The sequence below is a fragment of the Rattus rattus genome, chromosome 1, assembly GCF_011064425.1.
Source record: "Rattus rattus isolate New Zealand chromosome 1, Rrattus_CSIRO_v1, whole genome shotgun sequence".
NCBI classification, from domain to species: Eukaryota; Metazoa; Chordata; class Mammalia; order Rodentia; family Muridae; genus Rattus; species Rattus rattus.
The window spans coordinates 169,582,606-169,610,252 of record NC_046154.1 but is presented as its reverse complement, the minus strand read 5'-3'; the positions used below and the strand labels follow the sequence as shown (position 1 = coordinate 169,610,252).

Sequence of the window (27,647 nt, the reverse complement as noted above, 5' to 3'; positions counted from 1 at the left end):
CTTAATGGTGTCTTTGGAAACAAAAAAAAAATAAAATGTACGTTAATTCATGTTTTTGAGGGTCAGAGACAATTCGAAGTCTCTGTAGTACCTGCAGGGTCTGTAGCTCCATGTGTGTACCCTGAGGGTCTCCTGCTGTAGACACCCGACATTGAATACTGTTAACCACTCTGCTTGCTCAAAGTGGGATGCTGCTCAACCACTTTCAGTTCAGAAGCCTGGTTCCTGGCAATAAAATCAGTGATGCTTTCTGTCCCAGTTTGCCTATTATTGCTGTAATAACACTTTGAGCAAATCCAACTTGGGGAGGTCAGAGTTCATTTCATTTTTTCAGTTTATGGTCTGTTGTGAAAGGAACTTGGGACATGAAAGCAAGGCAGGAACCTGAAGGCAGGAACTGGAGGATGACTGCTTACTGGTTTGTTCCCTACGGTTTGTCCAATCTCCTTTCTTATACAGTTCAGGAACACTTGCCCCAGGGTAGTACCACTTTCAGTAAGTTGGCCCCTCCCACATCAGTCCTTAAGAAAAGACCCCACAGACTCATCCACAGGCCTATGGGATGGAAATATTTTCTCAATTGAAGTTCTTTCTCAGATGAGTCTAGTTTGTGACATGTTGATAAAAATACAAACAATAACCCAAGCAAACCAGGGTACCTTTCATATTTAGAGAAAACAGAACATGCTCAAAGATTCAGGAACTTGCCTGCAGTTATATTTAGAGGGAACAGTAGGCAGGATTCATACCAAGGATTATATGGCTTGAAATCTAGGGTCTTTAGATTTGGGGGTTTGTTTGTTTGTTTTTCTCTATTACTTCACATTTCTCTTTGAACTACAGCTTTGGTAGAAGGTTCTACTATTTCTTCTCATTATCTGAGGTTCACCCCCTATCCTCCAAGTATTAGAAATGGCCAGTTATACTGCCAGTGACCTGCTTAGTTCTAATAGGATCTTGGAGGATGTAGATTCATTTCAGTGCCATCGAGGCCAACTTCTTCTTTACAGAGCCCAGAGCTCCTTGAGCTAGAAGCCTGGTAGTTGGCCATTGTGTGTGTGTGTGTGTGTGTGTGTGTGTGTGTGTGTGTGTGTATGTTTCATTTGTACTACTCTTTCTGCCCAACATTCTATGATACACTTCTTTCTGTAACATTGTCTCAGTGGCCTGCAAGCCACAAATCTGGCCAACTTTACAAAAGAGCAGCACCTAGGAAGAGTAGAGACTTTACTGGTGACTAGCTAATTAGGACCATGAGAAAACTGTGCAGAGCCACATCAAATGTAGATTACCTTTAAGGACTTCAAAGAGAAACTTTTCTGTGCTATGAGGAGATTCATGATGGATGAGGCAGACGTGAGACGGGCTCTCTGAACTAAGAAAGTAGACTACTCCAAGACACCTTCTCTGAGTACAGATGGTATCAAATTGCCTTTCATCAATTCTAAGATGCAATCCACTCTCATTCTATGAGCTCTGTAATTGGAAGGTGGCTTACGACTGATAGTTGTACAAAGATTATAGCAAAACAGCAGTCATCATAGTTATTAAAGCCTATGGTGATTAATCTCAGCTGTCAACTTGATGGGATTTAGAGAGAGATCCCTGGGCTGGGATCCTGTACCATATAAAAGGAGAAAATGAGCTGAGTATAATGATTTATCACTCTCTGCTGTTTCCTGCTAGTACATGCAATGTGATCAGATGCTTCAAGTCCCTACTGGTTGGCTTCCTCACTGTGGTAGACTGTATCTTGAACTGTAAGCCAGAATAAACCCTTTCTCCCTTAAGTTGCTTTTCTTTGTATATTTTATCACAGTACCTGGAGAACAAACCAAGTCACAGAACCAAGTCACAGCCCTTACTCATGTATCAAATATACCAGGAGCAAAAATTGTCAACTGGGCAGAAATGATGGTGCACAACTACAAAGTCACCCTGGAAGTTCCAGAGTTTTATCCTTTTATAAATTGTTCAGGAAATGTTTCGGCAGCAGCCCGAGCACTATGACAAAGTCAACGCAGGCTATTCAGGAGACTCAGACGAAATAACATTTCAGGAAGTTTTGTGGAGTTCAAAGTCTTAGATGAGACTAAGGTTTTCTTAAGTACTTGAGAAACATGGTCTCTGAGGGCTCTGTCAATCTCAATTCAGGGAGTATGGTTTGACACAACATCCTGCGTCACAGAAGTTTATAACTGGGCTATTAGACTAGAATATCAGGGTACCATTGGCTGTTTAGGATATATCTCCTGGCTTCTTTTGCAACTTGGTATGATTGTATGACTAATTTTAGCCAATAGTTTGTTAGTGGAGTGAATTATGATTTAGTACATCATGATTTGGGTCTTAAATAATCCTCTAAAGCTTATCTGGTAAAGGCTTGCTCTGCTTGCTCTACTGAAAGGTGGTGGAAGCTTAGTTGGAGGAAGTACATCTTTAGGAGTGTGTCTGGGAAGGGTATTTTGGGACCCTGGTTCCTCCCCTTCTCTCCCCTTCTTGACCACCATGAGGTAAGAAACTTCCAGCTTTCACAGGATCCTGAGCTCAGTTCCCAAGCAGTGGAGCGGCCTGAATGAGGATGGAAGCCTCTTACCCTGATAGCTGAGAGAAACCCAATATCTTCACATTGATATCACAGGTAAATTCTGTCACAGCAGTGAACTGATGACTCAAACACTGGCCCCGTCCTCACGATGTCTACTATCAGGAATGTTGATGGGTGGGGAAACTGAAGACATTTTATTGCATCAAAGATAGAAGCCATGATTTAAAGGTAGCAGAATGACAGAAGTGTCAAGGCGATCAGTCTTCAGGCCATCCTTTAATGATTGCCTCAGACTCTCACGTGAGCGAGAAGTCAACTCATTTGGCTATCTCATTGGGTCTTTCTACAGCCCAAATGAGTTTTACTTCCTTGGTTTACTCTATCTCATTCTTTCCTGCCCTAATCAACATGACTTAACCTCAGAAATACATGGGCCACTCTTGTAAGAAAGCTTTCATGATCTACATTCCTGGGTTTCTACTCTGGGGAGCTGCTGTTTTCTTGCAACCTACTTTCCTTGGGTTGCCAGTTCCTTTGCTTTTGTTTTTTGTTTTTTTTGTTTTTATTGTTTTTGTTTTTTCCACTTCAGTGAAGGAGTCTTGCTTTCAAATTATACTTCTATATTTAAAAGCCATTTTCTTTTCCCTTCTCAAATCCCATTCCTATTCATTTCAAACTTCCTTTTATAATCTTTAGCTTCCTCAGGTTAAACTCAGTATGAACCATATCTTCTATTGGCTTCTTTTTTTTCTCTGTCTATGTGACTCTTCTTGTTCATCATGTGCCATTAAGAAAGTCACCAGCAGCTTTTCTCACAGCTCCAGAAAACAGGGTCCTGACCTCTTCCTGCTTTTCTCTGAGCTCTTTAGCTGGGGGTGTCTGGTGCAAACTAATTCTCATAAATTATTATGCAAGTTTTCCTTTTGTGCACATTATCCAACAGAGATAATGTTAAAACAGCCCTAAAAAGGAGGGGTGCTACTGTTCTTATACTGAGGCTCAGGATGGATAAGATGTCTGCTTCAGGAAGACTTACCCAGTTAGGTATAGCGATCCTCAAACAGAAGCTAGTCTGCATTAGGCATGATGGCAGATGCCTCTTATCCCAACACTCAGGATGCTAAGACATGAGGATCTAGAATGAAGGGTACCCTGGGCTACACACAAGGATTCCACGTGTAAAACAAGGGCTGAGGATATAGCCTAGTAGTAAAGGGCTTGGTTAGGGGTACAAGGCACAAGGCCATAGGTTCAAGCCATAGTACCACAAAACAATATGAAACCCAAACCCCAGCCTGCATTTTTCCTACTACATATACTCTTTTTCAAGCCAAAATTAAGACAAAGATCAAAGCTCCTGGGAAGGAAGAACAAGGACTTAGTTGTTACGTCTCAGAATAGGAGTGGAAGTACTAGGGAAATAAAGACCCTTTCTGGCTTCCTGGCCTAGTGGATAGACTATCACAAGGATGATGAGAACCTTTAGGACCTGCTTGGGCAAAAAAAAAAAAAATCTCTCATCTTTTGCTCAAACCATAGAAAATTCTTCTATTTTTCTGACCTTGACAGATATTTCTCCCTAAGCCCTCTGAATTATTACGGAATAAAATGGCTTATTTTAATTTCCCTAGATGTCTTTATTGAATTCTTTCACAGTGTTTTATGGAAAATATCTGATTACTGATTCATAGAATAGAACATTATGAAATTTTATGCTAAGTGGCTGCCACAGTGGTATTCAGGCCTGGGAGCTTCGGTACTCCCCGATTCTGACCTGGTCCCTGCAGGCTCAAAAGAGGCATGCTAATCTCCTGCATTTTACAGTTTACCCCACCACTGTACATTCTAAGTGACTAATAAAGAGAAAGTGGTGGTGTCAGATTCCCAGCAAAAGCTTGAAAGATGATAAAGTGAAGCATGCTAACCCTGAAGTCAAAAGCGTGGGCTATGGAATTAGACAGAGTTTAAGTTGCATTACTTCGATTTAAATGAACATGACCAACTTTCCTAATTTCTTTGCCCCTCTTTGTCATAATCTTTTATTTTTTTATTTCCTATTGGATTTTTAAAAATTTACATTTCAAATGTTATCGCCTTTCCCAGTTTCCTGTCCATAAACCTCCTATCCCATCTCACCTCCTCCTGCTTCAATGAGAGTGTTCCCCACCCACCCACCCCTTCCTACATTCCTGCCCTGACATTCCCCTATACTGGGTGGGGGGGGATGATTCATAGATTGTTCCAAAATGTTTGTGAGGATTACATGAGATGGCATAAGTGCTTTGAAGCATGCCTGGCTCATATAAAGAATGATCTTAAAAGTTAACTATAGGGGTTGGGGATTTAGCTCAGTAGTAGAGCGCTTGCCTAGCAAGCGCAAGGCCCTGGGTTTGGTCCCCAGCTCCAAAAAGGAAAAAAAAAGTTAACTATATTTCTTGTTCTTAAGCAGTGCTAAGAGAAAAATACCGTAAGATGTGAAAGACTCTGTGTATGCTCATGCCTCCTAACATGCAAAAATGAGAATCAGTAAGGTTGTGGTGCTTGGCACAATTTGCGTCATCCACCTTGGTTGGTGAGCACAATGCACAAGGTGGTGATACCCTAGGTGACAAGATGTAAGGAAGTAAGGAAGGGAATTCCTCTTTGCAGACCTGGTAGTAACAGGCAAAACAAGTTTCCAGTGAGTATGAACCTTATATTTATCATCACTAAGCTTGTTTCTTCCTGATTGCAGGCTCCTGACCTCCTGTTATGTAGAATGTTTGCTTTATAAAACTTATAATTATGAAATTCATGTTCTGCTCTTTTCTTTCATATGAGCTTTTCCTCCCTAGCCTCTTCAAATTTTATGGTCAGAAATGTGTTTTCTAAGGACCTGGGAGTCATGCCTTTGAAATACAACCATCAGTAAGCCTGGCTTGGCCATGGTAGGAACAATGTGACATAATTCCTGGCCCTAGAACAGACCTCCAGGGTGTGGGCCTCCATGAATGTTGATAGTTGCTATGGCCATATTTTCAAGTTCCTCCTTTGAGGAATGTCCTCTCTGCCAAGGTTAATGACTCCATGATAATCAGAGACAGTGTGAGTCCAGGAGGTGGGAGTCTATCTAGTATCTCAGTAAAATGGTAAACATTGAGAACTTTAGGGCAGTCCTAAAGGCTGTGAGAAAGAACTCTGAAAACCTGAGTTCAAAAATAAACAATTTCTCAACTATGCAAAATATAAGGATGCAATATGAATTATATTCACAGATCTAAAAGAACAGAGGCAGCTGCACTATGAGCCTGCTTGTGAAAAGATACTAAGGAAGGAGATAAAGAGATTTAAGGAGTGGTGATTGAAAGGCAAGATTCCACCTAGCTAAGTTTTTTGTTTGTGCTTAAAGAAGCAGGCAGATTCCTGAGTTCAAGATCATCCTGAGACAGAGGGAGTTTAAGTCCAGGTCTAGGTATGGTAGCAATGGTAATTTCTGGGCAGGGTTCCACTCAGCTAGCTTATTGTCTGGGCTTAACAAAGGCAGGCAAATCTCTGAATTCTTTTGCAATGTGAAAAAAATAAATGTGCTTATTGTCTCTTTCTGAGAATCCTGGGGCTGGGGTCATTTGAGATGGTATAATCAAAGGGGGGGGGACCCTGGAGTAATGATTGAATTGATATGTAAATAAAAAACTGAGCTTTTGATCTGCAAGAGATGAAACTATCCAGAGAGATTTTAGAATAGCAAGAGAAAGCTGTTTCGAGCAGAGGAGAACACAGAAAGCAGACTGGAAAGTTGTCTGGAGTGGAATACATATGCAGACACACACACACACACACACACACACACACACACACACACACACACACACACACACAGAGAGAGAGAGAGAGAGAGAGAGAGAGAGAGAGAGAGAGAGAGAGTCTAAAAGCCGTCTAGAGCAGAACATAGGCTGAACCCATAGTTTGTCTTCTAGTTGTTTGATTTGTTGCTTCCAGAACCCCCCTTCCTCAGAACTCTTCTCCAAGCAGAATCTGCTCCTTGGGAAGTAAGTCAATTGCCTAGGTTCTGTAGAAGAGTAGGAGCCTAACTTTGACAAGTGGTAACTAGCAAACACAAATGACTTAATTACACAGAGCAACCTGTCCTTCAGTGTCCTCCAGTATTCTCCGCTAGCATGGCTCAGTGCTTAGAAACTCTCATGCTTAAGAGTTAAAGGCCATCTCGTTCCCCATTACAATAATATAGAATGAAGTCTTGTAGGCCTGTTTAACTTTGCTTACCATAATTTTTATTTTTACCTTCAGGTGGGACATATGTTACAAATGTTTCTATGAAAACCAAAAGTAAACAATAAAAGAAATTCCCCTCTGCACAAATAAACAAGATTGCAATTTTTTATATTTTATTTTTAAAACTTTTACTCCTCCCAGAATAAGGAAGGAGTGAAAAAGAAATGATTTACTGTAAGTGACAGGTGTAACTCAGATTTCTCTAGGTCAATTACGGTTTTCACTGAGGAGTTAGAATCTTTCAATGCTCCAATAAAACCAAGCAATCTGCCTGTGAAGTCTGGTCAAGGTTCTGGAATTGGGCTACCATCTATTTCCTTAGAAAGTCTTTCTTTACGAAGTTCGTGGTTTGAGTAGAGTTGTCAATAGAAGATTCTACGAAGAAAATCATGGGCACTCTTTAAGTCCTGCAAGGATAAACTAGGCATGTCCAAACTTTGAAGAAGCAGTTAGTATGTGTACAAATACTTAAAATATACCAGACAAGCAGATACCTGGAGGTCAGAGCTCTTGCTTCCACAGTATTTGGATTTAACTGGCATAGTATCTCTTTTCTCTCTCTTCCAGTGTCTAGCTACACTTTTATAATAAGGGTACAGAGATGACCTTTAACCCTGAAGCAAGAGAATTTCTAAGTACCGAGGCAATCTAGTGAACAGTACTTAAGAATACTTCAGGGAAGGTTGCCTGGTACAATTAAACCGTTTATCAAAATTACATCTTATCAAAATTAGGCTCCTACTCTTCTACAGAGCTCAGGAGATTATCTTACTGATGGTTGCATTTCAAAGGCATGATGCTCAGGTCCTTAGAAAATAGCCTCCAGCCTCCACCTTTCAATCTGGTCCCACCTCTAGGCCATATTCTTATGCATAACCTACTGCAAGAACTCTTCTCTCTCCTCCCCTCCCCCTCCCCTCTCCTCCCCTCCCCTTACTTCTCCTTTCTCCTCTTCCATCCCCTCCTCTTCTTTTTATTTAATTATTGGGTAGTGGGGGATGTGTACCATGGTAGGTGTAGGGAGATCAGAAGACAACTTGGGGACGTCAGTTCTCTTCTTCAGCAAGCCTATAGAGTACCTTGATCTATAGGCCATCTCATCCATCAGTCCTGCCCTACACTGTGTTCTTTGGCTAGTTTCTTTGTCTGCGGACAATGAGCTCCAGAATCATTCCACCAAGATAGAGGCTACAGCTTCAAGATAGAGGCTATGCATGATGAATTGGCTGTCTAAAACCCTCCTACTTCTGATCTCAATGATATGGCTTTGAAAGAACACACACACACACACACACACACACACACACACACACACATACACTTTTGCAATCTGTATTTACATAGATCATTTTGTCAAATTCTAATACTTTTCTTATCCCTGTTTCTTCTCCTTTCTTGTGACCCCTACTGTTATTCTGGACTATATATTTCCATCCTTCATTTCATGTAATCATATACAGAAGACTAGATGGATGCTATGGTTTGAAAACAAACCCATGCTATGTACATTAATATCTTTTCAACATATGTGTAATATCTATTAATAGATGTTGGGAAGAACAAACTCTTCTTCATGTTTAGTTTCTTTCTTTTAATAGAGTAATAGATAAAAAGGCAAGGAGAAATTAAGAAAGGGAGATGCCAGCCAGTATCTGAGGCTGACTATGCATCAGGAATGGGACCACTTTAGGCTGATTATGCACCAGGAATGCAACTACTTTATTTCTACTTAGAACTTCCAAACTTTTGGAACAAGTATTGCTTCTTGTCCTTTGACTGAGATCAAATGTAAACACTGAAGGTATTATTTTTACAGCTGTGTTCCATGTGAAGAAGAAAGGTCTGGACTACAGAAATAATTTCCCCAAGGTCACAGTGCTGATAACTGTTGGACTTAGACATCCAAACTACGGTGACACAACAAAATTATTTTTAAGGGAGCTGGAACAGTAACTCATTCCAAAAAAATGCTAGCCCTGCAAGAACAAGGACCTGAATTTCATATCTAAAAACCCATATCTTTACCCCACCCCCTAAAGGCTGAATTTGATGGTGCATGCTTCTAATCTCAGCTCTTGGGAGGTGAGAACAGGCACATCTGTGAGTTTGTGGCACAGCCTTGCTTCCTAGATGAGTCTTAGGCCAATCAGAGACCCTGTCTTAAAACCTTAAAAATTAAACCAACCTGGATGGTACCCGAAGAATAGTATCTGAGGTTGTCCTTTGTGCCTCATGTGAATGTAAACATACATAGACACCTGTACAAACTTGAACATTCACACACACACACACACACACACACACACACACACACACACACACACACCCCAATAATAAATAATAATGGTGAGTTTCCTAGTGAAAGACTATCCTCTCTCTTAAAGTAGTGGGCCTATCATCGTAGGGAATATTTAAGCCGATGCTGGTTGATATTGATTATGTATCAGAAAGGCTATCAGAAGCATCCCAGGTGGATGATGGCGCATGTTCAACTCTCCAAGCTTCTTCTAGAGGATTTCATATTTTGTTGAACTATAGCAATATATGCTCACTGTCTTACTTATTAACCACCGATACCTAAAATGCCAATAGTAGGCTACAGACTATTACTTGACTATCTCACCCTTATGGTATACCTAGTATCACTCTGACCATTGTATGCAACTCCATAAGTAGAGAATGGAAACCATACCTAGACGATCAAAATGCATATTATACAAGTGATTTTAGTTGCAAAGGACTATTTGGGATACATAGTATCAAATTCTGGTGTCTACTGTGCTGAGCACAATTGTTTGGCTTATTAAACAAAACCTCCTGATAGAGACTGGTTGATTCAGGCTGGCCTAGCAACTGCTGTAATTCAAAAATCTTACATAAATATTCTATTATTAAGTGATTCCTTTGCTTTAACCCATCCAAACTACATGACTAAATCATTCAGTGAAGTGTTACATAAAATAACAATAAAAATAAATCTCTGAATTTAGATAAAATAGTGTGCTTGTCTGCTAATGTATTCTTCTACCCACCTTCCCCAGTTGGTTCTATTAAAAATAGTACTGTAAAGAGAAATAAAAATCAAAAATAAAGCATGCTAGTTGCAAAGCATTTCGTGGAGAGGCTTTTATGTGCAGTGTAAAGGTTCATGGGAAAGTGAATATTCCTAGAGGCGAGGAAATTTCTTCCTCTGAAGATCAGCGACACCGAGATCATTATCTGGAGCATCACCTAGTGTGTGTTCTCATGTGCGAGGGCTGTGCCTCACTCACACACATCACCACTCAGCCTGTCCTTTAGGAGAGCTTCTAGGCTAGCCAACGCCTCCAGTGCAGGTGATCATTAGACTTTACCAAGTGTAAGTGAGGTCATGGGGCTATCTTTGTAGCCAGAACTATGTATTTTCTAGTAAATGAACTAAAATTCATCTATCCAATATACAGTGTGCTCTGTGATCAAATTCTTTACACCCTTACTTGGGTAGTTTTCATTTATAACTAAAATTTAGATGAAAATTTTAGGAGATAAAATGCTGGTTCATTTCTTTGCAGATACGATTTTTTAACTTGCAGGGTATAAAAATGTATCTTAAAATATATTTAAAAGTTATTTTTATTTTGGGTATATATTTGTCTCTGCCTTTCATGTGTGTGTCATGTACATGCCTGGTGCCTGGACGCTAGAAGAGGCTGCCAGATCCCTGGGACTGGAGTTGCAGATGGTTGCGAGCTGTCATGTTGTCATGTGGGGCTGGGAACTGACTCCAGGTTCTCTGAAAAATCAGCCAGTGCTCTCAACCACTGAACCATCTCACCCCTAAAAATATATTTATGGGCCAGCAAGATGCCTTAGTGAGAAAAGAAACTGCTTACAAAGCTGGATATCTTGAGTTTGGTTCCTAGGAATCACTGTTTGAAGACAAAGAATGGGATATGATTCCTGCAAGTTGTCCTCTGAGCTGTACAAACACACACACACACACACACACACACACACACAGAGGGAGACAGAGACAGAAACACAGAAACACAGAAGCACACATGAACCACACACACACTCACACACCAAACACACAGACACATACACACATGTGACATACATACGCATTCACATACATACATGCCCACATGAACACACATGCAGGCACACATGACTATACACAGAAACCCATAGAAATGCATACATGCATGCTCTCTCTCTCTCTCTCTCTCACACACACACCCATGCTTATTTGCACACACACACAAACACACACTAGATAAATAAATGTATAAATACATTTTAGTAAAATGGCACTTCATTGTAGACATATGATTTCAGTCTAACACTGTCTATCCGTAGGCACTCTCTTTAGTCTTCAAGGAAATTATTTAGAGGTAGAAGGGCACTTATAAGCCCCACCCTTGTATTGTAACGTCTGGTGTTTGGTTAGTGCCACCCGAGGGGATGGTTGTTATTGCTACTTAAGTGGATCTCAGTCTCAACCAGAAGATTATCAATTGATTTTTACAAAGTATGAGACTTTGAAGAAATAACAAGCTTCCTTGTGACATAATGACAATGGCGAAGTAATAAAGTCAGAGGAAGATTTCACATAAAACCTGCTGCCTACTTATACTCCAGCTACCATCTTCACTGATCAGAAAGATAAAGCAGATTTTCCAAACGTCTTTCTCTGCCGTGTGCTCTAATGAGAAAGGCAAGTCATGCATGCGTAGATAAGAAGACAAGAGAATTTACACTTCATTGACTGCTTGCTACATTCTAGGCTATAGCAATACAGCACACAATAAAAATAGGTGAGGGAGTTGATATCAAAGAGGCCACCAATTGAAAAATTAGAAATTGAAGCCAGGACCATATAATTTCAAAATCAAAACTCTGCAAAAATCTTTGCATGCCAGCCTAGTGCATGTAAAGACAACAGTGCAAAATATCCTATCACACCATGTGTACAATAGTGCCTAAGAACTGGGCACGGAAGTCCAGGGTGGTCAGTATCACTGCATTCTGCTGTCCACATTCATCTGTTCCGCATGTGAATCTGGCTTCAAGTGGAAAGTCAGACATGCTGTGTGTAGCGGAATGTTAATCCAGCAATATGGCTGCTCTGGCTAGGGAGTCACATTCCATGATCTTCTCAGTCTGTGCGATCCAGCTGGAATACACACTTTTAATCTACCTGGATGTTTTACATGTGGCACCTGATGTGACTGGAGAATCAGAAAGCTCACCAAGGTTGCAAAAAGCAGAGGACATTGGAGAGAAAGCCTCAGAGGGGAGATTTGCCTGGGACCATCTCCAGAGGAAACAGCAGTCTTTTTAAATTCAGTTGGATGCCCAGAAAGACCTGCAAGACTCCAGAGCCATGGGGGCCTTGAATCCAGAGCAAGGAATCATGCTAAAGCCTCTGAGACAGGGAATCATAGTAAGCTACCCCAACAGATAATTATATAGACAGATTTTCCTGCATTAAACAATGGGAAACTCCATGTCAGATCCCTTAAGTGCGAGGACTTGAGGGGATAGAAATGTTACTTGAAAGAAAAGTCACCCCAGTACTCATTACAACCGTGACTACTGGAGTAAACCCCTCCCTATTTTCAACTGTAATCTTTATATTTTTCCCTCAAGAGAGGTGAAAAAAATAGCTGTACGAAAAGAAAAATTATCTATGGTAATACAAAGGTTTGAGAGACAAGACACAAAGGAAAAGAACAGGAAGTACTTAATTGTGAGCCTACGGTACCTGGTGAAACTGAGGACAGCCCATTGACAATGGGTAGGAAGTTTGACTCGATGGCATGGTGCCAGGTATGAAATGCAAGTGTCTAAGTGCCTAGTTCATGTGTGGATTCATAACGATCTAACTGTGCCTTGATAAACAGGAAGGGGGGATACGATTAGCTGAAGGACACTGAATTATAGGAAAAACTGCTGAAATTTTCTATATACTGTATGTTTTAACATCAGCATGGAAGTCACAAAAATACATTATATTGGGGATGATCCTCCCCACTCCCTCACATGGGGACAGCTCAATAAACCAGCTGAAGATTCTTCAGATTGGCAGACTGAAAACCTACCTTGACCCTGAAATGGACATTTGCTTCAGGACAGATGATCAGAACTGCGGTTATGAAGGAAACTCACTTCAGTGGATCTTCATAAGGATATTATGACAAGTTAAGTTTGTGGTATTGATAACTGTATTTGTTGTAAAGTTCAACTATGTATGATTATTAGCTTAAACAGAAAGGGATGTAGAAGAATTTTAATTCAGCAACATGGCTACTCTGTGAAGGGATCACATCCAAAGACCTAGGTCTGTGTGATCCAACTGGAAGACACACCTTTAGCTTCTGTGACTGGAATATAAACATACCATTAGTATAGACCTTTAATCCTAAACAATGATGTCTTATTGAGGGGCAGACAAAGTGGTGAATCAGAGAAAGAATTGATAGAATGAGTCAAAGATAGGATTTGCCCAACTCTTAGGAGCACAGCACAACATAGAGAGGGTACCTAAGGAGAGAGAGAGAGAGAGAAAGAGACAGAGAGACAAAGAGACAGAGAAGGTGGCAGTTTTACTGGGACCGTTTTGTAGACACAGTCAGAAAGAACAAGCTAGACACAGGTGAAGGCAGAATGAGTCAGAGAACAAGAAGGAATCAGAAGATTAGAACATATTGCTGGTTAGTATGAGGCTAAGCAGAGCAATTCGGTCAGAAGTCAAGAGAAGACAGTTTGAATCAGTCAGCTTGGAGAGGAGTTCTGAATCAGAACAACTGAGTTGAATCTGGCAGCCAGTCAGAGTTCAGAAAGAGCTAGAAAGAGTGAGCATATTCAGCAGAATACCTCAAAGACGGCAATTACATCTGGGATATAAAAGATACTATTACTTCTGTGAAAATTATACGCTTGCATGTGCAAAGTTAGAACCTGAGAACTAACCGAGAATAAATTCAGTGAATTTCATTTGGTTTTACTTTTATCTTGGTCTCAGACAGCTGAGCTTGCTGGTTAAGTTTCAAATGGCTATATAATTAGTGATAATTTTTAGTGATGGATTTTCCCCTTAAGGAAACTGGTTCCATTGAGTAGAACCATTGCATTATGATATTGTCATATGACTTACACTGAGTGCTCCCCCTGAGCTATTTCAGATTTTTGGGATGGATGATGAGGGAATTCTACCTTTATTCCTGGTTGGCCCAATACTGTTTATAAGTAAACACCTGACATGGGGGCGGGGCACATAAAAATGCTGAAGCAGAGCAGGTGGGTGCACGGCCTGTCTACACTGTTCCTTCATGTATCTCCATTACTTAGGTATTTTTCCCCTTGAAATTGTCCTCTGAGTTTTTAAGCAACAAATGCCAAAAATGTTTATAAATTTTGTTAATACCAGCCATTGATACCTCAGTGGCTTTTTCAAGCTAAATTCTACTGCCTGATAACTCATACTCTCTGTTATTGTATTTATTCTCACTCATTCTGATTTTACTTTCCACCAATTTTACTGTGTATATTATTTCCACTGTGTGTGTGTGTGTGTGTGTGTGTGTGTGTGTGAGAGAGAGAGAGAGAGAGAGAGAGAGAGAGAGAGAGAGAGAGAGAGAGAGATGAGACTTTAGAGAAGTTAATTTAGAACAATGGCGTTAAAATATACATTTTCTCTTTCCTTTGTCAGGGTTCTCTGGACATTTTAATTCCCCTGAGGGAACTGGGCTTCTCTGGTATGAATTCTCTAGTAAATTTCTATTCCACTTGACAAGTCGTGACAGTTCCAGGGAATTCAGTACGTTTAATGCTAAGGTCATAAGAATAGCTAATATCTTAAGATACTTTCTTGAGATAAGTGAGGCTCAGAGATATTTTGTTTGTTTGTCCATTCATCATCCTCATGGTACGCCAAGATGAGAGCTAAAATGCAACACACATCTGCTCGTATCTTTGTTCTAAGTGTGCTAAGGTCAAGCAGCCAGTAGATAGTAGTAAGGCGGTATGTTATATTCATATCCATCTGACTTTCATTTCGCTGTGTGATTTTCAATCGCATTCAGTACCCAAAATGTTATTTGTGGAGTGACATCTTTATGTGGTTGTTATCACTTCTGTAGGTAAGTCTGTTTTCTGTGTGTGTGTGTGTGTGTGTGTGTGTGTGTGTGTGTGTGTGTGTGTGGGTGTGTGTGTAGGGGGTGCTGCAAACTGTTAAAAGCTTCGATTTATGACCAGCCTAAGGACCAGTTGGAATGTTAATGCTATGGCCAATCACTTAGTACATAATTAGTGTGTAATTAAGAGGCAAAACTAATGCACCTGCAGAGCCAGTCTTTGTCAATAATAATGATTCTTTGGGGGATAGGGCCTCTGCTCTCATTTTAATGCCAATGCAGAAACTAGTAAATAAAGGTGGTGGGGGCAGATGGTAAGGGTTGACATAGAACAAAACTGCAGGGAACAGCCTGGGGATTTGGTTAATACTGAAATGTTGGTATTGCTTCATTATTTTAAAAGATGGTAAGATCTGGAGCCCTTTCATAACTTTCAAATGTGAGATCAAGAGTGCTGAAACGGCACATCAGACTTTCACATTTGGTGTGTGTTTGTGTATGCGTGTGTGGGCGACCAGGCACGTGCGGATTTGCTATGAAATTCACACTTTGTTTTTCTCCCATGGAGATGGTCATTACGCTGTAGACCTAACTGTAGGAGCCCCAGACACATCCAGTATCAAGGTTTAAATTAATATGCATGTCTTGGTATCTCCAGGGAGACTGCTCTAGCCACGGACTGGTCTAACATAGATCAGAGTATCTGATGTAGGATGGGGGAAAGATGTGATGGGGAGAGGATGTCTGTGGTTGGGCAGTTAACTGTCGCACTCCCATCTTTCCAGACACGTGGTCAGACTGCCACGTCATGCTATATTACTGTTTCATTTGAACCACCACTAAGGGACAGCCTGATTTGCTTGTGCAGGAGCAATAGCGGCAGCACCAGAGTTTGCAGTGTTGATGCAACGTTGTAGCTTGGACATCTGAAAAGCATTTGGCTTGTCACTGCCTAAGGCTCTGCCAGCTCCCTGACGGGGCACACGCTCTTGTTAGCCATTCTAGGAATCACAGTATGAGACTTTAAGCTACCCTAGTGAGATGGTAGCTTGTCTTTATTTAAATTTTGATGGTACGTTTATCGTTGATTTGGAATATTAATTTTGAAAATTTAAACAATTCCACTAGAATGCTTTGTGGTTTGATGACTATGTTGTTTAGCAGCCTGTAATATCTTGCTTGTTAGGGAAGTTCTTTATTCATCGTATCCTAGGCTGTGCTCTGATGAGGAAGTCTGATTAACTTCTTTTGTATGGATATAAGGATTTCGAAAGGCATAGATATCTGGTATTTGGCACCATCTATCAGAATTTTTAAAAAAGTCAGTCAAAGGGTTTCAAATGGCCTCCTCTGAGCTGAAATTGTCTAGGAGAAACTCTTAGAGCAATGTATTAAGTAACGGTGGTGAAAGAAACTCTCCAAGAGATAGTTTGCTAGGCCCTACAGGATCAAAGAAGACGAGTAGCATACGGCTTTTGCCAAATGGTATTTAAAACTTAGAAGCTGTTAATCACTTTCGCCAGGACAAATGCGACACGTTGCTGAATGAAAACTAGGAAACCAAATCATCAGATTTCACTGCTTCGAAGTGCTTTGCGTTCCATTCGACCTGAAGCAGAAGCTTCTTCATTCATCAAGATCACCTGACACCAGGAAAGAACAACATGGGAAAAATCCTCAATTTGCCAAATCAAAACACTCTGGTGACATTTTAGGTGAAGGCTGCTTCGTCTGAGAGTTGAAGGAAATCATTTGCAGTCACACATGATCAAATACGACATTATCTAAGGGCCCTGCTCATTTTCTGGCTGTTCCCTAAGCAGAGTTATTAATCGCATTGCATTGGTGGCCTCACCGTTCATCCCTTCAAGTTCACTGTTGATTCCAACGTCAATCGAGTTCATTATTTTGTCGATCTGTGGAAAGTAAAAACCACGTGAGAGGATCGTCGTGCGCGTTTTTATGATCGCATTCAGAAATAACCATTAAGTGCTATAATCATATATTCTACGACCATGTGCTACGACCACAGCCAACTAAAATTCAGAGGCCAACAGTACATGATTTAAAGGCAAGCAAACATCTTTTTGATTTTTAAAAAATACGTGACATATGAACTCACCTCTTTTAATGCATAGGTGACTCACTAAGTTAGGAACTATGAACTTTTTAAGCCCAGAAAAAGAAGGGAAGAGGAGAGGTTCAGTGTCAAGGTCTGTGTTCCTCACGACCTTTCTCCTTCTCTCAGAAGCTGTGTGCTCTCACTGGGAAAGGTAAGTTCCAGTTTGTGGGTGCAGCTATTAAAGTCACGTTCTAACTGAATGGGCCGAGTAGCCACAAGCTAGTTGGTGGCATTGATTAAAGAATATAGCCACCAAAACAACTTCAATCTATAAGTTAGATGTTTCAAGGTTATCTTACTAAAAGGGACTCCAAGCAAGATTTCAGGGGTTAAAAATTCAAAAATGGATACACTAGCGAAATATTGGCATGTAGATTTGGAATTTAGATTCCAAATTCTAAATTCTAGCCATCTAAAAATCTCTCCTCTTATATCGGTCATCTGGAGAAAATGGAAGGTTTCAAGAAAACAATGACCATCATTCGAGTGTTCCAATTTGTTCAGTGTGAAAAAAGAAAATGTGGAGATGTCAACTGATTTCCCCCAAACAGCTCAATTTAGAAAGACGATATATCAGAATCACATCTATTTTTGGTTCTCAGAATACCAAAGTGACCTCGTGCACTTCAAAGCTAAATCCACCAGGCATGGCCTTTTCACAAACAAAAATGTGACATGTTAGGATAAAATATCGGTAGCAACCCAGTCTGTTCTTTAAAGAGCAAGAAGCATTATTATTATGTTCTGAGGTAATTCTCTTAAGGAGAAATGAGACTGTACAGCTTTACAAGGGGTCTTTATTTTTGGAATAATTCTCTCAGACTTTGTCTTAGAGTGGGGTTTAGAGTAGTGAGACCCGACACTAAAGTGCCGTTTCTCCTTTAATGTGCCTCTGGTTGCGACAAATGGGAACTATTAAGTGATGTGTATTTGTTGCATGGTTCTTGAAGAGGAGCCGGAAGTGCTGGCTTTCCCATTAAGACTAAAATCCTAAGGATCTGTCTCAAAAATATGAGACGCTTTAAAGAAGGAAGGCATGCTAGCAAAAAGTTTAGCGAGTAGCTAAATGACACAGCGAAACAAGGTTTTTCTTGAACCGTCAGCCGCAGTGCCTGCTGGGACATGATAGGCGGGGTCTCCTGCACCTCACAGCTACTTATTACTTCTGCTTGATACCAATTTCTATGGAAACAAAGTGTCCCCCCACACATGTGGCAATGTGCTCATTTTTCCACTTGCTGGAAAATTACTGTGTATTATCCATAGAACTTTTTCCCTTCCAGTTGGAGCTGTATGGGTGTTTTTTTTTAACAGCTTTCCCCCCAACCCCCAACTTCAGCTCCTGAAAGATTTTAAAAACTGAAAATCTTTCTTCCAAACCTCCTTCAACTCTTAAAGCCTACATAAAGAGCAACAAGAAAAGTCGGGCTTACTTCTTCCCATTCAGATGTGAAGGAAGGCGTTCTTTCAGAATTATCTTTGGAACTGCGCTCTGCAGTTGACGATTTGCTCCAGTTAACTCTCGCTTTGTCCTTGGAAGGGTACGCAATAAGATCGGAATCGGACTTGGAGACATTTTTGGATAAATGCATGTCGATCAGGGCTTTAGGCAATGACCTTATTCTCCCTAGAGTACACGCTCTCTCCACAAAGCCCCCTGGATTCACACCCCATTGGTCGCCGTTGCGGGATCCACTCCTGGACATTCTTGTGCCAACGATGGTATGGTTCTCAAGTTGGTGGCTTCTTTTGTGGAAAATCGTTCTACTGACCACTTTGGGTTTAATTTTCTTCACGGAAGGCTCTGGGTTATTTTCTATTGGAGTCTGTTTGAAAGGCAAAGGACTGTTTGCCAAGCTGGCTTCCTCTTGTTCGTCTTCACCTTGATTTCTTTTCCCATACAGATGAAACGGATTTTCTGGAGACTCACAGGCTGGAGAGGATCCGTGGAGAAGGCCTGCGAATTGCCCAGCATCATACTCTTTTGGGGGTTCGTCATCTTCCTGCTGAGAGAGGTCATCTGCAAAAAAGGAGGAGGGCCATCAGGATGCTTGTTTACCAATGAACTCTGACAGCCACCAAAAAGTGGCAATGACTTTAGGAACTGTTGTATACCCAGACATTTGATTATACATTGTAACACATTAGCTTTAAGGAATGCACACGATCCTATACTGCCACATTTAAAATGTGCATGTGTGTCTGGGGGTGGGCTCATGTATGTGAATTAAATCGCTTTGATACCTTTTAGGGTTCATTTGAAAGACCTAAACTGAGTAATTCCGGTGGCTATATATCTTAATATGAGCATATATGTTTGATATTAAGTGAACAAAATTGGGTTTTTCTGAAGTGGGACAACCATATCCTGAGTCTCACAATTAGGAGTTATTGTGTGGTAGACCCTCAAGCTGCCATTATACATACTGACATCCCTCTCCACCTCTCTCATTAAATACATTCAAAAACAAAACCCTGGGGGAGGGGGCAGTATATTTAGTAAAAAGTTAAGATTAATAATCCTGAAAGCAATACTTTAAGTATTAAACTAACATTATTTGGATTATATGAGCTAAACAAAGGGAAATTTTCAGGCTCATTGGAGGCAATTGGTACATTTACTACTCCACTCAAAAGCATGACCGTTCTACAAAACCGACGTTGAGCTGTACACAGAGCTTGCTCTTTCTCCTCTGAAATGGCACACCGTCTGATTTCTTTAGATCTTTGCAAGTACAATGCAGAAAAGAAATCAAAGAATAATGGTGATTTTTTTATTGCCTTAGAAATGTTTCTAAGATAAAACATAACATTTCTCTGTGATTTGAAATACATTATCGTTTTTTTTAATGACTTGATATAAAGAGACACTAAGTAAAAACTTCTGCAAAGGACTTGGCAAAGGAAGACAGACTTTCTTTGTTTTGCAGAAGTAACAGCCATTCATAGGCATAGCTAAATATTTGCCAAGATCGAAGTTATATTATTATATGATAGGCCTTGAGCCTGGTGTCCTGAAGTCAGACACAGTCAGTGTGCAGCATACTGACAATACACTAAAGCTGACTGGCTGACTCACACTTGGAAAAGGTTAATTGTTATTAAAAGATTCAATTACCAATGAGCTTATGAATTAACAAGTAACATTCAATGAGTAGGGTCTACTTTCTAGGCACTGAATAGAGAATTACATTTGCATCCTGTCATTTGATCCTTATAGCAGTTCTGTGATCTGGTTATTAACAATAAACACACTTTCCTGATAGGAAAAAAATTTGCAAACAAAATAACATACGTTCCTAGTTTTGAAAAACTTGGAAACCAGAGTGAATCTCAGATGACATTTGTTCTGGGGCCAGAATAGTCAAATCTATTCTTGGTGCTGTGCATGGGCCCTGGGCCTTTGTGCTTCTCTCTCCCCTACACCTGGTAAAAGAATGTTTCTTCTTGGCTCTGAGTATCTTCCAATTTCATGCTGGTACAGGGCAGGATTTTCCAAGATCATATTTTCCCATCCAGACCTATCCTATCAGCACCCCAGAATGGAAGAAAGAAAAAGCAACCGGAATTGAGATCTGACAACCTGACAAGAAACAATGTCCATCTGTCTACTTCGATATGATCTCCATGTTGGTCTTACGGCAAAAATCCAACCCTTTGCAAATATTTATCATGTCTATGTCAACTACATTTTGCATTCCTCTTTCAACAGAGATCATTCTTGAGGCAGAGGTCATAGTTGGGACAAGACACTATGAATTCTTTAAGGCTTAGTGTTTATTGTTTCTTATGTCTGTTTGTTAAGGAGTCAAAGCCAACATACAACTTAGCCTGCTGAAGTTTCTGTGCCTTGCAGGAGTTGAGCTGTGACTCAACCTAAGATCTAATAGATTCCAGAATCTGCTGGCTGGAATACATATTACTACCAAGATAAAAGAATAATTCAGTGTTGGCTTACTAAGAGAATCATGAAGGAGGCTCATAAGAGAGGGCTATTGCTTTCTTCCTTGTCACTGTTTTTGGAACGTGAGGAAGGTACAGCAATGGCAGTATTGATCTGTTTGATGTGTGTGCTTCTTCCCAGAGACAAGCTAATACTAAGAGGACATAAGACCCACAACCCCTTCCAGTTTATTTTCTCATCCTTCTTCCTGGGTGCCTTGGACTCTCTACTGTACTCTACAGCATCAGCAGGTGGATAGATGAAAGTCATGGTAGGAAATGGTCAAAAGCAAGGAATAAAGAAGTTTGAATTTGTATTCTGAATGTTCCTGAAAAGACTAAAGTGATTTAGTTTGGAAGGAAAATTGAAGAGTGTGTGAAACCTATTATCGAAAAAAGGTCTGTAACTCTTAGTCCAAGGGTTTTCTGACCATGCTAGTTATCTAGAATAATGAGAATTTTAGGGACACTATATTTAAAGTTTAAAAGATTCTGTGAGTGATAGTTTAAGGTTACCATCACCTCTGTGTTTTGACTAAAATGACTGTAATTACAATCTTGAGTGATTCGTATGAACCAATCTCTCTAGTCACAAGTAGCCACTTCCTTAAATGAAAGGGAATTTAGTTCTTAGATTGTAAGCTTAGCCTTTGAATAACGGTCCTTAGCATCATGACAGTTGAAAATATGTTTGCCCCAAGTGGTAGAATAGTTCTTGCTTACTTCAGGGGTCAAAATTTAAAGGTTACTCAAATCAAAGGAGACATTGATTCTAAACTCGAAGTGTTTGTGTGGTAAACTGATGGCAATTCATCCATCTGCTCAGATTTCCTGAGACCTCATCCCTCCCTATAACTACACTCTCCCTATAGCCACACCCTCTCTCTATAGCCTCACTCCTCTGACACTGACTACCACTGGGAATAAGTGCCTGGCACTGGTGAAAGAGACAGAAACAAACACAATGTGTGTGATGTGGATGGTCTGAAAATTGCTTCTACATTTCATCAGCTGCTCTTGGAATCTTGCCAGCTGAGCTACTGGATGATGAGGTGACATGGCCAGCTGTTTGAAAATGTCGGGGTTCTTTTTTTTTTTTTAATGTTCTTTAGAAATGCTGGAATCAATATATCATGGAATGATTGTAACTGGAACAAAAAGATAGACTCTGACACTCAAAGATCAAGAAAAGAATATACCTCACTCTGTGGGGACGTAAGAAGGCACATTAAGCCAGATAAAAGACAGAGGGAATAGGAAGAGATTGTGAGCATGTGTCTTTTTCTGGCTTCTAGGGAAAGGAATAAGGTGAAGCAGATGCATGGGTTTAGACTGGCAAGTCTGAATCAGTTCTGCAGGAGAGTCTCTGGTTGCCCGGTGCCTGACCCTGGGTAATCAGAGCAAGCTCAGACCTGTATGCCATGTGGTCATGGAATAACATGAAACTTTGTCAGGGTGAGCTGAAGCTGCCCCAAGTGAAGGAAAGCACCCGGATTCACTAACTCAAAAATGCCTATGATTTTCAAGCCCCCAGTCTGAGGTGGCTTGATGTGTCTCAAGGCACGACTGGGTCTCATCAAATCCCAAGATCAATACATTCTTTAAAAACAAAAACAGTTGTGCAGTGCTTTTATTTCCATATCTTGGAAATTATGGTTGTCAGAAGCACACACCTAAAAGTGTGACCACTTTTTACTAGTGCGAGTAAAAGACCTGTCTTAGTCCTTTGGGCGGTCTAATAAACCACTATAAACACAACAGTTTCTAAATAGCAAAGAACTGTTTATTTCAATTCCAGAGGTCGACAAGCCTGACAGGGACACCAGAAGATTGCCTGATGAGGATCTCCACACTCTAGTTCAGTGAAGGCATCATCTAATCGTATCCTTACCTTATAAAAGGCATGAAGGGGTTCTTAGTTTTTTTATATGAGCGCTAACCCCATTCAGAAGGGCTCTGATCTCATCAGCCTTCTAAATCCCTCACCTTCTACTATCTACTACCCTGGGCTTGAGGATGTTGACATATTTAGCAGGACATGCGCACTCAGATCCCAGCGACAAATAAAGCAATTAGGATGATTTCTGTTGTATATAACAAGAGAAAACTATGTTTATATTTTTACAATGAACAATTTAATCTAGAAGGTTCCATGTTCTATGAGGAAATATAATATTAATTGGTGACATTATACATCAAATTGAGACTTTTTAAAAACATGATAACCATATAGAATTTACTATTTTATTTTTATTTCAACACCTTTATAAGTACACTATAGAAAAAACTTTGCACTGTATTACTATGATGAAATTCGGCAAAACATATAGATTAAACTGTTTTCATAACTTGTCTTATTTAATTTCATACTTCTCTTTTGAGAAAGTGGGTATTTCGTGCCAAGGTACCGAAGTAAATATGTGTGAATTCCAATCTGATAATCATTAGCACTTCAAAGAAATGCCAAACCCTGTATCTAGCAGTAAGTAGTTCAATCTTTTTCCACCTTTGCTCCCGATTTCCATCACCTACAAAAATATCTGAATAACAGTAAATCAAAAAAAAAATTCATGTTAGAATAAAAATCAATTATAGAAAAAGTGACTACTATTCCAGATCAAACTTTTGTCTATTAGGTTACTGAAGTTTTTTCCTTCGAGGCAAAAAAAAAAAAATCTAATTTTAGAGACTCTAATGCTAGTTTTGATATTCATAGAAATGATTGATTCATTTCACAAATACATATGGAACATTTTTCGGTGTATTCAGTGGCAAAATTTCTGCAGGAACAAAGGCAGCACAAAGCATCCCTCTTCCTGGCTATTATTACATTTCAGAGAAAGGGATAACCACAGGGCAATAAGGAGCAGTCTCATTTTGGATGAAGTGATGGGGTTAACATTAAGAAGGTAATGAGATAAGAATGAATGGACGTGCTGTGAGGCAAAAGGGGGCTGTCTTTCCAAGGAGCTAACATAATGTAGACACAGGACCCAAGGAGGAGACATTGTTCCCCCAGAGTTTTGGGGGAGGGGTGGTTATTTGAGGCAGAGGGAAGAAGAGAGGGGAAGTTTGGAGAAGTTATCAAGGACGATCAAATGGCTGCTATGGCTGCAGCCGAGGCTGGGAATGGGTAGAGCGGTGAAAGCAGTAAGAACGCAGGTGAGGGCTGATGTAACCTAACTTTCCATTTGCTGTTTCATTTGAGTTTTTTTTTTTTTTTTTTTTTTTTTTTTTAGTGATTCGTGTCTACTTTCATGTCTTGGAAGACTTTCATCATTTCCTTCAACTATTTGTGTTTCCAGAGTTTGCCAGAGCATTGACTCCTGTTCTTTTTTTTTTTTTTTTTTAATTTTTTTTTTTTTTATTAACTTGAGTATTTCTTATATACATTTCGAGTGTTATTCCCTTTCCGGTTTCGGCAAACATCCCCTCCCCTCCCCTTCCTTATGGTGTTCCCCTCCCCACCCTCCCCCAACAGTCTAGTTCACTGACTCCTGTTCTTTTAAGGTCTTCAAACACATTCAAGTAAGTTGCATTCTTCAGGGTCTATTGCACTAGGGTTGCCGGCTTCTGGAGGAGAGGCATCCTGTCTCGGATGTTCATCCTTCTGTTTTTGTGTTGCGTTCTAGGTAGCTGGATGGCATTACGATGTTGGAGCTGTTCCTTAGTGTGGTTATCTAGAATCGTCTTTGTTGGGATGGGGTTCAGTTTCTTGGTTGCTGTTGCCCAGTCGGAACCTGAGGCAGATGTAGTGGCTATAGGGTCCCTGGTAGAGTGTTTCTGTGGCTCTGCGGGTAACACAAAGGATGAGGGTGGACTAGGAGAAAAGGCTGAGAGACACACAGAAAGAGCTCGGGAGACAAAGTCTGTATGAAGAGGAGGAGATCCCAGGGAGAAAGGTGGGAGGAGGGGCACCTGCCAACAAGCAGCTGCAGGACTACGAGGAATCCTGGAGAGATAGGAAGGATAGCTGAAAATCACCTACGTGCATTCCAGTCCAGTGTGGCTACTGGGGGTCCCTGGTAGAAAGTGGTTCTGAAGGTTGGTGGGTGACGCAAAAGAACGGAGATGGATTAAAGGTGAAGGCTGAGAAGAGGAGTTGGAAATATCTAGGATGGGGGCTGGGTCTGCAGCAGGAGGAGTGGTTCCGGGAATGGAGGTGGGATGGGAGGAGCTCCTAACAAATAACTCTGGAGAAACTGCAATGAAAGCACCAGGAGGACACTGGGTCTAACTAATACTTTTTAAAGGTTCCTTGGTGTCGTTCATGGCGAGAAGATGACAATAACATAGCTATTTTAAAAATGAAAACAATTATCTCAAGGTCCCTTATAAAACTCACTTCTAATTAGGTTTCCCAGTCAACTTGACACAGCCTAGAGTCACCTACTAAAAGAGTTGCTCAACTGGGGGATTTCTCAGATTAGACTGGCCTATGCACACGTCTGTGGGGGACTGTCTTGATTGTTAATCAGGGTAGGATGGCCCAGTCCACTGTGGGCTGTACCATTCCCTAGGCAGGTGATCCTGAAGAAGAAAATCAGTTAAGCATGAGCCAAAGAGTGAGTCAGCAAGTAGGATTCCTTTATACCCACTTCAAATTCCTGTTTGATTTCCTTACCTGATTTTCCCCAGTGATGGTCTGCAATCTGTGAGCTGAAAGAAACTTGTCCCTCCACTAAATTGTTTTTAGCTGTGATATTCATAACTGAGCGAGACCAGAACACATGGGATAACAACTGTCAATCTTGATTGCCAATGTCACCGTGCTTAGACTGAGGAAGGAAAGAAACCTCTAATCATGTCTGTGATCACCCACCTTGCGTGAGGGCAGCATTGTTTCATGGGCTGGAGTCTCGGACTGAATGGGATGGGGAGAGAAAGCTGAGTACCAGCATTCATTGCTCTCTGTTTCCTGACTGTGGCTGAGATGTGACTGTCCATCTCACACTCTCACCAGCTACCGTGACTTCTACAACACATTGGACTGGATCCTCAAGACTTTGAGTTGGAATAAAATCTTCTTCCAATAGCTTGTCATATATTTGGTCAAAGCAACAAGAAAAGAACGTAACAGAAAACCTACTGAGATGTGAGGCAGCAGTAAACCTTAGGACTTTGGAACTGGTTTGTGAGAGGAGTGGAGGGGTTCTGAGCTACAGGAAGGAGCCCTAGAACGATATGTACAGAGCTTAAAGGAGCACTCTAGGTGCAGTGTGGATGGTCAGAATTTGGAATGAAATGCAAATCCTAGAGGCGCAGCTCATGTGGGAAACACTATTCTCTTGGGAACTGCCAGAAGGTTGTTCATACCACATTTTGGCAAAGAATTTGACAGCGTTCTCCCTGCGTCTTGAAAACTTATTTAAAGCTAAATTAGAAAGTAATAGATTAATTTATTTTGTCTTTTCCTTTTTCTTTTTATTGTATGCATGCATGGTGTATATATGTATGGTATATGTACACATGAGTACATATGTGAAGCCATAGGAGGATATCAGGTGTACTGCTTTAATGTGTTCCATATATTCCTTTGAGACAGAGTCTCTCACTGAACCTAGAGTTAAGCTGTTAGCAAGCCCCAGCACATCTCTCGACACCACCATCTACAGTGTTGATGTCATAAGTGTGCACGTCACCTTGCTTAACTCTTTATGTGGGTGCTTGAGTCTGAACTCATGTCCTCGGGCTTGCACAGCAAGCACGCTTACCTATTGAGCCATCTCCCCAGTCTCTGAACTCATTTATTTAGCAGATGAAATTTCAAGACAGCACAGCCTTTAGGCTACAGCATGAATACTGTTAATTGTGCTTATCCAGATTACAGTGAAACAGAGCAGAAAAGACATGAAAATACACAGTTTGGCACGGGAAAAGGATATGCATGAATTTAAAGAGAAAAGTAATAAAGATAGTAAAAGACAAAAGGAGAGCAGTAACGAAAAACACGAAAAGTCTCATCAGTGATGTCTAAAAACACTAGGTATCAAGAAATCTTGTGGCACTAAAATGGATAGGGATACACAGGATGACATCACAGCGGGGTCCAGAACGGGTCAGCAGCTGGGCACCTGTGGGGATGGAGAAAAGAGAACGTCTAACAGAGCTTCCAAACCATGGCATCCAGAAACTGTTATCAGATAGCCCAAAGGAAAAAGGCTTTACACCCAGAAGGATGCTAAACTCTGGACTCTCAGAACAGTCAGGAGAACTTGAAATATTCACGAGCAACAGGAAATAGATGAAGCCTTTGAGACTCTCAGAGATGTGCAATAGAGACTGACTCTAAGAAGAGTTTCCAAAGTAGAACCCATGAGGTGAGGAGGTGGCTTGGAGGGTATGAACACTTACTGCTTTGGCAGAGAACTGGGACCCAGTTTCCAGCATCCTCTTTAGGTAACTAAAGAACCCCTGTTCCAGGGGTTTCAATGCCTCCTTCTGGTTTCAATAGGTACCCACGCACATAGAGACATACAAGCATACACACATTCATGTGAAATGAAAATAAGGAAGGATTATTCTAAAACATGGAACCCAAACTAAAGGTAAAAAATCCCAACGGTAGGAGGTCTCCAAGAGAAAAGCTTTTCCTAGGACAGGGCCACAAAGGTGTCATGAAAGTCAGATGCCCAGCAGGAAA

The 27,647-nt window shown here is 40.7% G+C and overlaps 1 protein-coding gene across 16 annotated transcripts in view; it reads right to left on the bottom strand.

Moving 5' to 3' along the window:
- The window catches only part of Anks1b (ankyrin repeat and sterile alpha motif domain containing 1B), a 1,103,087-nt gene that overhangs the window by 444,717 nt on the left and 630,723 nt on the right, over positions 1-27,647 (bottom strand). For 13 of the 16 annotated variants that reach the window (XM_032911296.1, XM_032911320.1, XM_032911329.1 and 10 more), the window contains 2 exons: positions 18,496-19,082; positions 16,796-16,856 (listed from right to left, as the gene is read on the bottom strand). In XM_032911296.1, the coding sequence (XP_032767187.1) occupies positions 16,796-16,856; positions 18,496-19,082 (648 nt within the window). Of the gene's footprint in view, positions 1-16,783; positions 16,857-18,495; positions 19,083-27,647 lie in introns of all 16 variants that reach the window. The other 3 variants (XM_032911305.1, XM_032911312.1, XM_032911325.1) reach the window with 1 other exon arrangement.